Here is a 17,469-nt window from a genome sequence, read left to right as displayed (position 1 = left end):
ACCCCCCTTCACCTTTGGAAAACATCCTCTTTCTTAAAAAATCAGTAAGCAAACCCCATTTATTACAAAACTGGTAGTTTTGCCTTCAGTTTGAATGTGTTCTGGGAATGGATGAGGTGGGAAAAAACTCTTCAAGAAAAGGAAAATTTTGTGGAATTCTGTACTCTCCTGCTTCTATAAGGGAAAGCTTCATATTTTTAAATTCCCATACATTCATTTCTTTTTTCTTTCATTAAGAATGAAAATAAGCACAACTTGCAAAGACTCAAAAGCTCATCTAGGAAAAAACAAACTGTTGCTTCGTACTTTGGTTGCAACCACTTGCTCTAACCACACTTAGAAAACACCTGGGGTGGACGGGAAAGGGTTCAAGATGTCATGAGGGGCAACTGCTCTGAATAGCCAGAAAGTCATAAAATGCAGCTTGTGTAATAAACAGGATGTCAAGGGTTCAAGCATAGGGCATGAGGAAGAACCAAGTTTTCTAATCCGGGCAAAAGCATGGCCACAAGCTGTCGTCGTCCTAACAGACATTTTTTCCTATGTGAAGGAGGACTGCCCTACCTAAAGAAATAAAGTATGGTGAGACAGCAAAAGATAACCAGGCTCTTCAACTGGATTCTAGGAGAGAATTCAGACCCCCACAAAACGCTAGGAATGACTCTCCCCAGTTCTGCGATGGATGGTACATGGTTACTGCTATTCTAGGTGCACAGGAGAGACTACGGTAACTCCTCACATAGGATGGATGCCATAGGGGAGGGGGTTAATTAGGATTCCCTATGGAGAAGGGCTGCTCTGATCCAGAAACAATACTTAGGGGGGAGTATAAACCTAGGAGGTTGGAAAAAAAAAATACAAGGGAGGTTTTCCTATTGCTATTCTGGGGACTTCTAGGCTGTAACACTCGCTCAGGCGCCAAGTTTGTCACATGAATGGGCCACTTGGTGTTGGTGACATATTTATTCTCTGGTATCTCTTCTCCCCTTTCTGACCTGGGTCCAAGAGACCCTAAAACTGAACTCTTGTATAAGGTTGCTGTATGAAAAATAGAACAGGAGTTCCTGTTGTGGCTCAGTGATTAATGAATCTGACTAGGAACTATGAGGTTGCAGGTTCGATCCCTGGCCTCGCTCAGTGGGTTAAGGATCCAGCGTTGCCGTGACCTGTGGTGTAGGCCAGCAGCTGTAGCTCCGATTCGACCCCTAGCCTGGGAACCTCCATTTGCCGCAGGTGCAGCTCGAGAAAAAACCAAAAAAAAAAAAAAAAAAAAAAAAACCCCAAAAAAAACAGAACAGCTGAAAGGCCATATCACTATTATGGTCTCACTATTCAACAGAGGAGGAGAAACATGGCGGGGGCGGAAGGGAAAGGTGAGGAGAGGGTGTTTGTCAGTCGCTCCCCCATGAAGAACCAGCAGGGTGATCTTAGGCAAGTCGCCATCTGACTCTGAGCTGCTTTCAAGACTGTGTCTCTACAAGGAGGCAAATCCCACTTTGTTGACCAGAAGGAAGCTGGCTGATCTGATGTGAATTCAAAATCCCTTCCAAGACCTACAGTCCTAAGGAGATGGCATGTCCACAGCTAGTCTGGCCTCCCAGCAAGCCAAACACTTCCAGCTAACTCTTGTCAGTTCTCCTCCCTTTCAGGGGCCTTCCTTTCCATGGTGGACACGCTGCTGCCTACGCCAGGCAGGAAAAACAGCCAGACAAAGAGCATAGAGAGGCGCAAAACTCAACTTCCGTGGTGTCTCTTTAAAGCCCAGGTGGTGGTGGTGGGGAAACCAGGACTGCTGACACTAATCAGCGCGGCTTGATTCCTCCTCCTCTGTGATCCCCTCCCTCTGCGAAAACTCCCTCTCGTTTTTTCTTTAAAAAAAAAAATAATATCAGGAGTTCCCGTCGTGGTGCAGTGGTTAACGAATCTGACTAGGAACCATGAGGTTGCGAGTTTGATCCCTGGCCTTGCTCAGTGGGTTAAGGATCTGGCGTTGCTGAGAGCTGTGGTGCAGGTCGAAGATGCGTCTCGAATCCCGTGTTGCTGTGGCTCTGGCATAGGCTGGTGGCTACACCTCCGATTAGACCCCTAGCCTGGGAACCTCCACATGCCGCGGATGCGGCCCTAGAAAAGGCAAAAAAAAAAAAAAAAAAATCCTGTAATATCGCAAATCGCAGTCTCGCCCCTCCTCTTAGCTGCTCACTCTCCACAGAGAAACACACTTTCAACTCCTGTGGCTCTTTCTTCTTGTATTTCTCGCCATCCTTTCAATGACATCTTGTCAGATTACTATTTGCTGATTTGAAGATTTAGATATTCTTTAAGGCCTTCTTACTATGGAAGATGAAGGCTTAGCTATTTTATACACCCCCGAATATCTTTCTATAAAGCAAACATTTCCCTAATCCCCCAGCTTTAGAGCCAGAATCCAGCCACTCAGCACAATGACAGCTGAAGCACCGACCACACTTGACCACAGATTCTAGATGAGCCTGCTCTGGAAGGACGGGTACTCTGCAGCTGCATCCTCCCAAGAGCGTATTAAAATTCTCCTGGTCTAGCCATGAAGATGCTGATAACATTTGTAAATGATTTCAGAACTCTGCAGCAGTAAATTAACCTCCAGGTTTTAATGGACCCAATCCTATAAAACAGGAATCAGGAAAGTTGTTCATTAAATGACCATAAGAGCTAGAACTTCTCTAGTTCTAGACAATCCATTTTCTGCACTCACTCTCTCCCCATTCTGATTACCCTCTTCCTGGCTGGCTCCAGACCCTCTGGCCTCAGAGTGCTTGACTGAGGGATCTGAGAAGAAAGCAGCCCCAAGCCAGGGAGCAAATCAGCTCAGCCTATCCACGGTGCTACACTGTTCACCTCTCAAGTTCACCCGAACCTCCTCCCCAAGACCAGAGCATGAAGGAGGGAACAGACTCGAAGGTCTTTCAGTTCCGTCCCTCTCAAGGTTCTCCAGGTTTGGAGAAGAAGTGAAAAGCCGTCTGCTGGAGGCACGGACGAGAGCACGCTGATTCTCAGAGATGCACCCCAATGCCCGCGATGGAACACTAGCCTTTGTTCCCATTGCTTTATATTCTTTTATCTCATCTTACAAATCTGTATCAAGTGGCTCAGGCACTGGAATTCCGTCCTACACCCATAGGTAGTGCCGTGTACACCCTGGCCACCTAGGTGTCTGTGTTCACCTGCATGGACCACTGTAACTGAGGTCTCCCATGCAGGACAGGGGACTGTCTGCGGGAACAAGTCCATGCGAGGCAACAAGAAGCTTAGAGTGGGTGACGATGCCAGAAGCTCACCTCCTAGTTGTAGATTCAGCAACACAGCAGAAAACAGTTAGAAAAACACGACATGAAGCTACTGTGAATCCCTCAAAATCACCTACCTTTAGATGGTCCCCCAAGACAACAATAAAGTCAATGAGTAAAATGTGAAATAATCAAACTGGTTGAGGGAGAAATATTGAGACACACAGATGGATAACTAGCCCAAGCCTCAGAAAATCAGAGTGGTTGCTAATCAGGAGTCTCTGGTGGGTTTTGCCAGGAAAGATGTGGACATGTGCCACGGCGGTGGCAGGGGCAAGAGAGGGCTCATGCTGCAGAAGCAACGGGGCTGGTGACTGGCAAGACGCACGGGCAGAGTGTGCATGTGTGACTGTGTGTGCGGGATGCTGACTTCATGTGGATGACTTGTAACACGGTTTTATCATCCTGAGAAGTCAGGGGGACGGGCTGGCTGAGGGGCTGAGAGTCAGGCGCGTGTAAGCAGAGAAAGCCCACGCTTGCCAAGCACCCAAGCCAAACAACCACTCCACAGGTGGCTGGAGCACCCCTTCTTCCACTTTATGCCCAAGATAGAACCCCCACCCACGTTGTCCCCAGTGTCTGGTTTTCCTCCCGGGACCAAGGAATCCCCTGAGATGGAGAGAAGCCCTGGCTCCAGTGACAAAAACAGAAGATCTACTCTCGGTTCCTCAAGTTATCCCTCTGTAGGTTTTCTCTGACACAACTGTTCTCTGAGAAAGTTCTCATTCTGGCTCATCGTAAGTTGGAAGAAGGCCCTTCACCATTTATACCCTTTCTATAATAAATGAGTTCCAAGTTCTAAACATCTGCCTTAGCCACGGAAGTTTTAGAAAGCAACAAGCCTTGGGAAGCTGTCGGCTATGCAGGAGTTAATGCAGCTGCTCGCTTCCTTGGCTCCCACGTTCAGAAATCTCCCTGACTTCTTAGGACGGAAAGTCTCATGACAGGGTGCTCATGAACAAACAGGAAACCTGGTGGGCTAGCCCCCGATGACACTCCCACCCTTACGTGCAATGCTGCTAATAGTCAATGGCTTAATGACTGGGCTTGTCTTTGGGAAGGTACCATTATTAAGTGGAATGAGGGCAATGGCCGTCTACATCAGGGCCCACAGGGAATGCAGTTAAATTGTGTACCTCCTGCAGTGAGTTTCTGAGTGTCTGGAAGCAGCAGGGCTGTTTCTATGTTTTCTTCCAGGCACTCAGTGTCACCCTAGAGCAGCGCGTTGATTCCCTGTGGATTAAAGGACACAACCAGGAGGGATGCTGGCTTCCATCACCCTGCTCGCTCTTGCCCTCTCCCGATCCCATAAATCACTTCTGGCAGGTAGCTGGGAAGCAGCTGCGAGTGACAGTTTCGCTCTGGAGCACAGGAAGCCACCTTTTAACCCGCCTGCTGTTGTTTGTCTCTCAAAATGTGACAAAGGAACAGATGTAAGCAACATGCCAACTGTTGAGAGGATCTGCTTGGAGCGCTATGGGAAGCCTGCTCAGAGCCACGTCACACCAGCCGCTCCACGGAGGCACAACTGAGTTCATTTCCTGACACCCCACCTCCACCCCAGCACTCCCTCTTCACATCAGGCTGGGGTCTGTGATGCTCAGGCAACCCACCCCAGGTGTCCTGCCGCCGTCTTCGTCCCCTGCCCTGAAGCCCCTTCCCAAACCCTGTTCCAATGTCACTGAGGGCCAGTCCAGCCTCAGCTCCTGGGGGTCTTCTCTGCCCCTCACCCTGCTCCCCATAAAGGGGCCAGGGCTGGTTTCTAAGCCTCTCACAGGCCCACCTCATTCATCTCTGTCCAAACCGCCCTGTTGCCTCCACAAGGACTGGAGCTGTGGTTCCCATACCTGTCTTCCCAAAGTAGTGTTTTTCAAATCACTAGTTGCAAAATGAGCGCGTCAGGAAATCAAATATAAAGGGTTGCGACCAATATTTTACAGTATTACATAAAAAACTAGCTTATAAAAAACACTCTTGGGACAACTGAAGGGTTTTCAGGGACCTATTAGATGATATTACAAAATTCCTATTAATTTTCTTAGGTACAGTAATAGCATTGTATAGGAGAATGCTTTATTTTTAAGAGATGCTCAAGTATTTAGAGGCAACTTACTTTCAACTGGATCAGCAGAAAGTACATGTGTGTGCCCGTGTGTACACATGTATGCACAGATAAAGCACATGGGGCGAAATATTACAACTGCCGACTCCAGGTGTAGAATATACTGGTGGTCCCTGCACTATTCTTTAAATTGTGTGCTTAGAAAATTTCACAATAAAAAGCAAAAGAAAATAGAGAAGAAGAGGAAAAAAATCAGGATGCAGAGCATGAAACATGACCTGGCTTGTGGTGTCTATGGCTGTGTGTCCTAGGTTACAACTTAAATGTGTTTCCTACCGTGGGTCAAAGCCCAGAGTTTGAAATGCTACCCTACAGCTCCTCGCTGCACCAAGCACACAGCAGGTGCACCCTGAACTGTTTATTAACTTCTAGAAGCACAGAATTTAAGCGAAGGGGCAAGCTGAGAAATCATTTTGTCTCCAGTTACAGCCCATTAATTCAAGCTGTGTCAAAATATCCAAGCCCTTTCCTGCCTTAGCGCATTTGGCCCTAACCTCAACTCAGCCTTCAGGACTCTCATCAGATGTTTAATTACTCATCAGGAAGGTTACTCCCCTGCCTTCCGCCCCCTACAATGCCAGAGAGGTTGGGTGGGGGTGGTGTTAATGGAAGACCCTGAGAGTAGGGTGACCAGTTGTCCCAATTTGCCCAAGAATGAACTATGTATTTTGCAGGACTAGGGACTTTCTGCACCAAAACTAGGACAGTGCCAGGTCAACTATGAGGGCTGCTCACCTTAAATGTGAAGGAAGCCTTGGGGAGAGCCTTGGATAGCTCCAAGAGAGCTGACACTACATGGTTTGTGGCACCACTGCAACCCTGGTGACCAGGGCAAATCTGGGGAGCAAAATTATGACAAGACAGAGCTTGCCCCGATGGCACCCCAACAGCAAATGCCAACTGCAAAGTGTCTCTCATGCCCCTGAACAGAACCCCGCCCTGATTACCCACCAACTCATCTGGAAAGCAAAGCACAATGGGAACTTACTGTAAAAACGTCATCATCACCAAGCTCAGCCTCGTTGTGGATGGTGGAAGATGATGTTGTTGAGCCTAAAAAGACACAAAACCCACAAAAGAGTGTTTCCAAAGAGGACAAGTCAGAGCCAATCATTTAAAAAGTATATTTTAATAAACCACAGTCCACTCCTTTCCCATGTGAATCATCAGCAGAAATATGTTACCTGGAAATTAAATGCTTTTAATTTACATTTTTTCCCCTTTTTTTCTGGCCATATCCTCAGCATATGGAAGTTCCCAGGCCAGGAATCGAATCTGAACGGGAGCTGCGACCTCCACCACAGCTGCAGCAATGCTGGATCCTTAACCCATTGTGCTTGGCTGGGGATTGACCTGACACCTCCACAGAGACAAGCTGGATCATTAACCCACTGTGCCACAGTGGGAACTCCAATTTACTCTTCTTTAACTGATTTTAGCCAGGATGTTTCCTCAATGAGTTTTGCCTATTGTTGTTCCCAATCAATCCCTCAAACTCCTGCACTTGCCACTGGAGAAAAAGCACACAGAAGCACCACAGAGCAGGTGCATGGAGAGTCTGCCTACTGCTCTGAAGGGCAGGCATCACGACTAGCCTCCACCGGTAACCCCCCACGTCCCCTGCGTCGTGAGAAAAGCACTGGAGAAGCCCAGTGAGACCCACCATAATCTCACTGTGAAACTGGACTTAGATCTCTGGGCTTTCCAGTTACCCATGAAGGGGTTTGATAAATAGCTCATGCGGTCACCTCCTATTCTGCAATTCAGACTCTGCACTCTGAGCCCCAGATTCTGGGAGCCATCTTCTAAGCTGATATCTGGGCAAAGAGGTTTCCTCTTGCACTAATCAAGGCAGCAGTGAGTTTTCTCCATTTTTACAGGCCAGCATTTAGGCTCATGTCAAAAAACCCACTTTATTCTATCAGGGAATAACGGGTTCGGTTGCTTTATTTGTTTATCTCCTTCTTCACTCTGGTTGGCAAATCAGTACAACTTGCTCCCTTCCCTCCTAATAGTATCCTGTAATGTGTGGATCAAATAAACTGACACTGTTAATGGCCAAAAGGAAAAATATATTTCAATCTGCATAAGTGATATGTCTTGAAAGAGAAATTTAGTCTCTATCTTCTCCTTTTCTTGGTTAGGTCTTAAAATGTGCACGTAGAAAATATATTGTGCTATTACATAAAACTGAACTCAGAAGTCTTCTTCAGAAAGGAATGAGAAATAGTTAAATTTCCAATGAGGGGTCACGGGAGGAAAAACAGGTCCCACAATAGCCTGTGTGCTAGTCCTAGGGATCTTTTGGGGGGTTTCCTCTACTAAAAGAAATACTCTAGTCAATCAGTATTTAAGGCAAGTTTGTTAGAACAGAGCTAGGTAGTGTATACAGAGAAAAAAATTACCAGTGAGAGAATCAAATTTTGTGTGTAGATTCACTGATGAAGTACATGGACATATTGCACACATCTACCAATAAAGCAGGGGCTGTTTTCTAAACACTTAGAGGCTATGTTTAATAGCAAGATTTTACATAGCTGCCACTTACATCAGACCTATGATGTGAAAAACACTGTTTTATTTATTTATTTATTTTTTAACTGATTTTGGCTACTGCGTGGTTGCACTTCACAGATTCAATGGAGAAAATGACTTCAGAACACATTTCTTTCTTATACAAATTAAACATATATTCTCTTGTGATTGACTTCCCCACATTCTGAATGTGACTTTACCATGCCTTGCTTGATATTTCTTTTTTCACGGGGCCCTGGCTATGGCGCCATGAACCCTCTGATTTGATAACTCAATGTGCTGAAGTGGAGAATTTGTGGGTTTGCTTCTGTGCACTCTAGAAAATCCCACAAGACCTCACTGCCCAGGAGGAGCCTTTCAGGCCACGATTAAATGCAAGACAGTGTCTACCAGCCGCTCCCCCGGGGACTGAGGAGTCACAGATCCCTTTCCTTTCCAGTGGCAGCCACACTCCTGGGCTCTTCTCCAGGCAATGGGAAGGCCTGGAGCCTTTTCCGGCCCATTAGGATCCATTCTCTACCTCTGAATCAAGATAGATCAGACCAAAGCCAGTTTTCAACATTCAGGGAAAGATGAGATCCATCAAAAAGTCATTCCTATGGAAGTTCAGAACCTGTCTTTTCAGAGCAGGATCTAAAAGCCAACTGGAATCACCCCTTACTCTGAAAACCAACTCCTCCTCCCCTGCACTATGACTTGAAACGTTCTTCTCCTTGGATGTTCCTAAAGTTTTTGCTTCTACTGACCTGGCCCCCGGCAAATAATGCACAAATAGATGAGGGCAGACAACTAGATTGAAAAGAACCTAGAAACTTCCCATAGTCCCACTGAGAGTGAAGTGATAAATGCTATACCTTCTATAAGGTCTTCAATTGCTTTCCTTACTCCCCTGTCAAAGGCTCGAGCATCAGCAGGGCTTTGGAAAGTAAGTCCAAACTTCCTATTGTCGACCTTCCAGTGATGAAAAGTTGGGTTGGCTTTGGTGTAGACCAAGTCCTTTCTCACATAGCACTCCAACACCACCTGAAGGATTGAAATACACAAGCGGGTTACTTGTCCAATAGTCGTGATGGTGTCTGGTTACAAAAATCTAACTGGGACCTATCCGTCCTTGGTGGCAAGGATGGAAAACCCTCCCCCCTGCCTTCATGTATCTGTGGAGGCTTTGGCTGCTTCCATTGACGATCTGCTCCTCGTTGGCCCCTCGCCCTCACCCTCAGTGGTCCTTACTGCATTGCTCTGCTCCGTAACCACCCCCTTCATTTCACTCACTTTCCTTCTTTCTGCCCCTGACTGGGGGGCACCAAGCCGAGGCTCTGTCTTGGGGCTTTGCTCTGTTTCAGGTTGACTGCATCTAAGTTAGGGCCGTTGTATTCACAGCTCTCAATCTTCCTCCCTCTGTCCTAATGGGTGTTTCCCAGTGACCTCAAATTCAGCACACTGAGAAAAATCTTTCACCTGCTCTGAAATTTCTGCCCCTTGTTTCCTCTTCCAACTTCCCCATATCTAGCCATGCCAACCCCTCTCTATTCATTCATGCTGGCTCCAATCTCTGTGGTTTTCTTTTCCCTCTTCTGCTTTCTCTAGCCCTTGTATTATTAATCACCAAGACCATTTCATTTTTCCTTCAACATCTTTTGTATCGACGCTGTTTCTGTTGCTACTACCCTGATGTGGGTCTCTATTAACCTTTTATCTGGATTAGTAGAATGGTCTCCAAATTTCTCGCAATAGTCTCAGAACTGCCTTTTACCAAACTATAGCTTTGGTTGTCCCAGACCTTCGACCTCTTTATCTCTACGACGGAAGTAACACCAACATAATTAATCAAGGAGAACACACACACACAAATGTGCTCTGAAAGCACTGAACAATGAGAATCCCGACTGCTCACTCACAGTCACACTGACTTCCCAGGATATCCCAGAACATCCTACTCTTTTTATTCACTTGTTTTTGTCACCTTCACAATTTAGTACTGACTTCATATTATTCTCTAACAGTTTCATGTGCTAATCTTATTCCTGTAACTAGACTGCCAAAGAGCAACATGTTTAATAAAATAACTCCCTCTGGGTATAGCGCAGTGCTATTATAGGTAAAGATACCAGAGTTTAACGTTATAGAATAAAAGAGGCATTGCAATCGTGTGAATGTAAACGCCATTGTTTTTTTCATAGATAATTCCAAAATACTGACACTATTTACTTCGATGGCTTTGTTATATACACACCAAAATGATTTTGCTAAGTTTTACTTGCTTTGATCTTGTGCTGGCAAAGTTCTACGTTTAACCAAATGAGATCTTATTGATTTTAGACTAAGGGATGGGAAAGTGTACAGGCCCGCCTAAATTAGTACAAATTCAAAGCAGAGAATATCTTTCAATGAGCACAAGTTTCAAGAATACATCTAAGCAAACAGAAATTAAGCCTGGCCTAATCAATGTTCCCTAACTTAATAAACACATGAGAATAATAGTTAAATTGGTGTATCAAATAGCATTCCCAGGCATTTAACTTTATTACATTGTATTGAAAGAAGACAACAGTTCCCTCACGCAGTTCTATTTATGATTAAATTGCTTATTACAGCCATTTTCCCCCTAAGAATAGCGCAATGATTAAATGTCAGCCCAGCCCCATTCCAAATTGGGGAAATCCAAATAACCAAGGCTTTAACTAACAAATGTTATCTATTTTGGAATTTAATAGTCTCAATTCAAAGTCTCAAAATAAACTTATTTGTAAAAACAAAGACTTCCAGTTTCTCTGTATTTTTAGGGTGAAAAAAATGTCTTTGGTTGACATTTCCTGAATTTAAGATGATTCCAAAGGTACATTTTCTTAGAGAAGTTTAATAAATTCTTAGAAAAGTAAAGTTTGGCCACCTAAATATGTGATGGGGAGGGGACCAGAAACCGTCTCTTTGTCCTCTTAAACAAAACTACATTATTGCATTAAGTTTAATGATAAAAAAATGAAAAAATCCAAAGGCTTCAATCTTCATAACAGGTATCACCCCTCTAATTGAAGTTCTGACATAACCTATTATAAATCCTCTAAAATGAAATTTAGGCATTAACTTAAAACTTGAGAAAGGCTTTAAAAAATATCCTTTTAAATGAGATGGATGGGAGTGGGGCGGAAATAAGTGGTTATGTATTCTTGTTGGAGGTTTTTTGTTTTGTCTTTTTAGGGCTGCACCCACAGCATATGGAGGACCCCAGGCTAGGGGTCTAATTGGAGCTGTAGCTGCCGGCCTACACCACAGCCAAAGCCACACCAGATCTGAGCCATGTCTGCGACCTACACCACAGCTCATGGCAATGTGAGATCCTTAACCCACTGAGCAAGGACAGGGATCGAACCCACAATCTGATGGTTCCTAATCGAATTCGCTTCTGCTGCGCCACAACGGGAACTCCTGGAGGTTTTAAAAAAACTACGCAAGGGAGTTCCCACTGTGGCTCAGTGGGTTAAGAACCTGACATTATCTCTGTGAAGATATGGGTTTGATCCCTGGCCTCACTCAGCGGGTTAAGGATCTGGTGTTGCTGTGGCTGTGGTGTAGGCTGGCGGCTGCAACTCCAATTCAACCCCTAGCCCAGGAAATTTCATGTGCCACAGGTGCAGCCCTAAAAAGAAGAAGAAAAAAAAAAAAACTACACAAGAAATACATATTGTAAAAGAGTCAAGCAACTTAGGTGAGTCCATGAAGATTCTATTCTCATTCACTTCTCCCTCCCTACCTTTAAACACCTCTCCATCTCCAGAGCTGCCCGCTGTCCGTACAGTGGACACAATCCCAATTGCCTTCCTGAAGCTTTTGTATATGTTCATGTAAGTTTGGGTGTGTGTTTAAATGTAGCCACACCTATAAATTGCTCTGCAACTTGCCCTTTCTTCAAAAACATGTCTTAGAAATATAAGAAGGTAAAAAGGACTGTTTAGTGGCTGCGTAATAGTCCTCAGTATGGATATATTAGAATTCTTCAGCCATTCTCTATACTAATGAGCATTTAGGTTATTTCTAATGGGTCACCACGACAGACAATGCTGGAATGAACATCTTTGTACGTGTTCTCCAAGTTTGGTCTCTAGGCTCCTGGGAACCTTCCCTCTATACCCCCAGGTCCTTTCAGGGGGTCTAGGATGGCAAGACTACTTTCATATATTAAGACTTGTTTGCTTTTCCATTTCTGCTAATAGTTTTAAAAATAATAATAAGTTTTAATTATTAATTAAATATAATACTTATAAATATATAAATTTAAACAAATAAATAATGAATTAACAATTATTATTAATAACAAGTTTTAATAATAGGTTTTTTAAAATAGTGTTGCCATTTCTGCTAATAGTGCAAAAGTAACAGTGGGTAGAGTGGCTGTTCTGAGGCATCAGTCAAGGCAGGGCAGTGGCACCAAACAGTACCAAAGTTACTGGATTTACCACTGTCGCATGGTCAAAGTAAAAAATGTTAAGACTGCTCAATGTTAAGACTGTCCTTGATGAAGCAGTTAAAATGATTAAATCATGGCCCCTGAATACACATCTTTTATTCTGTGTGATGAAATGGGAAGTACACATAACTGGATTCTCATGTCTGCCTCTGCATTTGACCTGCTATTAATATGTAGCTTTGGCTGAAGTATGGAAGAACCTCTGGCTTTGCATGAATGCAGGGTTGGAAAAAAGGAAGAGTATCCTCACAGCCTTTCTACTTCTGCCACTTAGGGAAGAATGACAATTGTCTCAAGGAAACACTTGTCCAATTGCTGCAGTTGCGCTAATTGCTTTCCTCATGGATCACTAGGTTTACTTGAAAGAATAACTAACAGATGAAACTGCGGTTATTCAGACTTGGGTACGTGGCAGACATTTTCCTGAAAATGAACACAGTGAGCCTGTCACCTCAAGGAAAACAAGGAGATATTTGTGGCCAATAATAAAATTTGAACTTTCAAGTGAAAGTTAGAATTTTGGACAGCTTCCCAATACTTGAAGACTTTTCTAATGAGATCAGTGGTGATATTAGGAAATGTGGGTTTTTTGTTTGGTTTTGGTTTTTTTGGTCCTTTTTCTCTTTTTAGGGCCACACCCACGGCATATGGAAGTTCCCAGGCTAGGGGTCTAATTGGAGCTGTTGCCGCTGGCCTACACCACAGCCACAGCAACGCCAGATCCGAGCTACATCTGAGATCAATACCACACCTCACAGCAACACTGGATCCTCAACCCACTGAATGAGGCCAGGGATCGAACCCTCAACCTCATGGTTCCTAGTTGAATTCGTTTCCACTGTGCCATGATGGGAACTCCGGAAATGTGGTTTTTTGATACTATAGAATTAAACGTATCAATATTTGGAAGATCTGTTTAACCCTGTAAACCATTATTTTCCAAGTGACTAACATGCATGATTTTACAAAATCAGGAATCAAAAAAAAAAAAAAAAAAATCCACGCAAAGAGAAAGAAAAGCAAGCAGACATCCTCCACGGCCCCTCCCCCCTTTTCCTGCTGCATCCACAGCATATGGAAGTTCCCAGACCAGGGATGGAATCCAAGCCACATCTGTGACCTACACCACTGCTTTGGGGATCCTTAACTCACTGCACTGGGCCACGGATGGAACCCGCAACGCCATAGAGACAAGCTGGATCACTAACCCACTGAGCCACAGTGGGAACTCCCTAAACTGGTGGATTTTAATGTGACAGAGTATGAAAAGGTCATTGATATGGTTTCAGAGCCACATTTAAGAAATGACCACAAGCCCAGTTTTGGTGCAGCATTAAAGAAGTCTATCTATAATTGTCTGAAGAAGCTAATATTTCTCCATTTTCCAACTATATATCTTTGTGAGGCTGGCTTTTCTTCACACACTTTTGCAACAGTCTGAAGGCAGGAGCGGCTATTAGGATCCGGCAATTTTCTATTAAGTCAGATATTAAAGAGATGTGAAAAAAAGCAACATAATGCTATTCTTCTACTCATTTCCCCCCTGGAAAACAGTTATATAGTTATTTACCATAAAGAATGTCATTTATGCTAGCACTACCATTTATGATTTTCAATTATTTCAGTTTTAATTTCTAACACGGTAAATATTAGTAGCTATAGTCTACAAGACAAAAGCATTTTGGGGGATTCTGAGACCAAAAATGTCTGTGAACCGTAACTCTCCATACATCTTTGTAAACCTGTTTCCATAGGATAGGGTTTAGAGGTGCAACTGCCAAGTAAAAAAGGAATACACATTTAAAATTAATATCTTGCCAAATTGCCTTTCACAGAGCTTTGCCAGCTGGAACTCCTACCAAATGTGTGAGTGCTCGCAGACCTGCACCGGAATGAGCAACATTTTAGATTTTGTGATTCATCTTCCTAAGGTGGTTTCTCACAGGATTCATTTAAGAAGTAAAATCGCCTAATCCAGCGAAAATAAGCTTCAACTCAGAAATGTTTAATTTATGTATAATTTCTCAGGGAGACTCGATTGTCTCCAATTTACAAAAAAATTATCCAAATAACAACTTTGTGAATGGAGAGTTGGAACACAGACTTTTCCCAAAGAAACAATGGCAGTGAAGTTCACAGGCGTCAACATAGAATTCAAAAGACAAAAATCAAATGTGCTGAATTCTGGAACGGCACTCCATGGAAAAGCTATTGACCACATTGTTTCTAGCAGCAAAAGCACGTTATGTCTTAGCTGGAATACTGGGAACTCTGATACCAGCCAGTCGCTGTATTCCAAAAATGATCTCCAGCCTCCCCTCACCACTGCACCATGCATGGGGCAGGCCTTCAACAACCCACCCCATTTGCAGAGCTTCCAGGCAGATTCATACCCTCCAGTGGGCAGAAGTGTTGCATTATGGAAGCCTGGGGGCCAAAGGGGTGTGTTCGTGTCTGTGTGTTAGGAGCCCAGAACTTGCCAGAGCGTGAAACAGGCAAGGTGAGGCATGGAAAGATGGAGAAGCACAGGCAGGTGTATGGGTGTGTGACTGAGCTCCCATGGAGAAGCACAGCCAGGTGTATGGGTGTGTAACTGAGCTCCTAGAGTGGATATAAAAGTCCAGAAACATTGAGTCACAGAATGTGAGGGGGACAAGAAGAGGGAGAGAGTGAAGGAGCAATAGAATAGGGGAGGGGATGAGGCACACAGTCCCTGTGCTACAGCAACACACAACAGAAGCTGGACCACAGCCAGGATTGCCCTATTCCTAGGCAGAGTGGGAATGAAGGGGCCAGGTTTTGGCTTCACAGAGAGTTCTCAGGGCTGGTTCTGCTAATGACCACGTGCCCTAGACTGAGGAAACGGATCACTTCTTGGAGCACTGGATTCCCCCACTACGAAGCAGAGATAATAGTCTCGTCCACCTTGCTGCAGGAACTTAACTGAGCGTATTTATTTACACAAAGGGCCTCAAACAAAACCATCGAAGTTTACAATTACTATGTTCAAGTCAGTGGTAAGATACAAGTTTATAAATGTGTCTATGAAATGAAGGGGCTAAATTAGACAATCTAAAGGCCATTTCAGGTTGACATATTTTATGACAAACCATGGAAATATCAGGAAGAAACAGACCTAAAAAGATACAACCATTCAGGTAAGATAATTTGTTAACACAAAAGCAGACACAGTCAAAATAAAAAGGGAAAGAGAGAAAAACCCTTTTCTATCAAAATCTTTGTAGGAAAAGAATACCAAATACAATTAAAAAGGCAAACAACAGATAATAAAAATATTTGCAGCAAATGTGGGAGATGAAGATGAATGTCTTCATCACGTTTGGAGGGCGTATGTATCACGGAGAAAAATCAGACCCCAACAGGTAAATACGCAAAGGACACAATTCAGTTATGACTGTTTAACAAACAGAAAGACATTTGATCTCATTATTGACCAACAATAAGATTACCATTCTTACTTCAATCAAATGTGGTAAAGATTGAAAACATCTAACCCTCAAGGTATTAAAGGAAATTTTCATCTATGCTGGAAGAAGCTCTTTGTGCGAGCATTAAAAAATCATAAAAATCTGACCCCTCCAAATTATTCCAAGAAAATAGAAAAAAGAAAAAAAGTGTGGAAAATGTGGGTAGGTAATATTGGGGTGGAGGGATGGGAAAGAATCTTAATATTAATATTTGATACTAAGGAGATCATCAAATAAACAGTGAACATCAACCTGATACCAGCAACACGGAAAATTTCCTATGAGAATGTTATGGCAAAACAAAGGAGATACAAAACTGTTTATGCACTCCAATTATAGCCATATAAAAATAAAAACATGCACAAGCGGGAAAATTATATCAAAGGGCTAAAGGTGGTTGTACAGATGTGACTTTGGCTCAGTCTGGGGTCAGAGTGACAGGGCACCGAAGACAGGTTCCTGGACCCAAGATGGATCACCCAGAACAAGGAGTCTTTCCAAATCTTAGTTTCTTCAGTTATAACTATACAGGCTGCTATAAGGATATGATGATACAACTTAACTAGAGGGCTAACTGTACTTAGCCCTTAGGTAAACCCTGGATAAAAGGTAGTTATTTTACTTTTTCTTGTTAGTGTGGTTACACTGTTTATTGAGAATATTTTAGAAACAAGAATGTTTTAATTATCTATTATTATGTAAGGAATTTCTCGAGTGGCCACATTTCTTAAAATGAGCCATATTCTCTCTTTAAAGTTTCATTCATTTTGGAGCTCCCACTGTGGCACAATGGAGGAGTGGGACACAGGGACACAGGTTGCAAATGCAGCTCGGATCTGATCCCTGGCCTGGGAGACTCCATAAGCTGTGGAGCAGCCAAAAAAAAGGGGAAAGAAACCAAGAGAGAATAAAAAAGTTTCATTCATTTCATTTTCAGAAATGCATCAAATGGGAAAATACCATTTCTGTTAACCCATATATAACATTTAGAAATTGCTGTCTCATTTATTTTGTAACTTATATAAACATTAAGAAGTCACTGCCGAAGAAGATGGATTTGTACACCTAGCACATAAAACCCAACACATACCGTTGTCAAGAGTCTCAAATGTACCACTGATATATTCCTTTGGTGATTGTGTGTTTTATCTGTTGAGATCCTGCCTATTTGAAATCAACACTTGGCTTTGGAGGACACACTCCGGGATCAAATACAGAGAGGAGCATGCTCTCCCCAGGTTCAAGGTCATCAATTAAATACAGACTTAGACACTCAATTTTCCTTCCTGTCACAGATTCCTTCCTAACAGAGAACTAAATGAAGGTCCAATTCTGCCATGAATCTGTATGTTATAAACTATCAACACTCCCATTCTTGTGAGCTAATGACCCTGCAAAGTGCATAGTTTTAAGTACATAAAATTACTACAGAAGTGTAATGCCACTGCTTTTTGTGACTTTCTTTTCCCAAACATGTTTTTTTATTCACTAGCTTATGCAAATAGAAGCTGCAGTATCTTTTAGATAAACGTGTAT

General features: G+C 43.4%; 1 protein-coding gene across 3 annotated transcripts in view; it reads right to left on the bottom strand.

Annotated features, from left to right (window-relative positions):
• SPRED2 (sprouty related EVH1 domain containing 2) overlaps positions 1-17,469 on the bottom strand; it is a 121,901-nt gene that overhangs the window by 15,679 nt on the left and 88,753 nt on the right. For all 3 annotated transcript variants that reach the window (XM_021087443.2, XM_085019045.1, XM_021087444.2), the window contains 2 exons: positions 8,835-9,003; positions 6,434-6,498 (listed from right to left, as the gene is read on the bottom strand). In XM_021087443.2, the coding sequence (XP_020943102.1) occupies positions 6,434-6,498; positions 8,835-9,003 (234 nt within the window). The remainder of the gene's footprint in view (positions 1-6,433; positions 6,499-8,834; positions 9,004-17,469) is intronic.

The sequence above is a fragment of the Sus scrofa genome, chromosome 3 (genome assembly GCF_054392235.1).
Source record: "Sus scrofa isolate SSC_HxYL_T2T_F1_AM1 chromosome 3, Sscrofa_HxYL_maternal_Yorkshire_Landrace_v2.0, whole genome shotgun sequence".
Classification (NCBI taxonomy): Eukaryota; Metazoa; Chordata; class Mammalia; order Artiodactyla; family Suidae; genus Sus; species Sus scrofa.
This window is presented reverse-complemented; position numbering and strand designations above follow the sequence as displayed.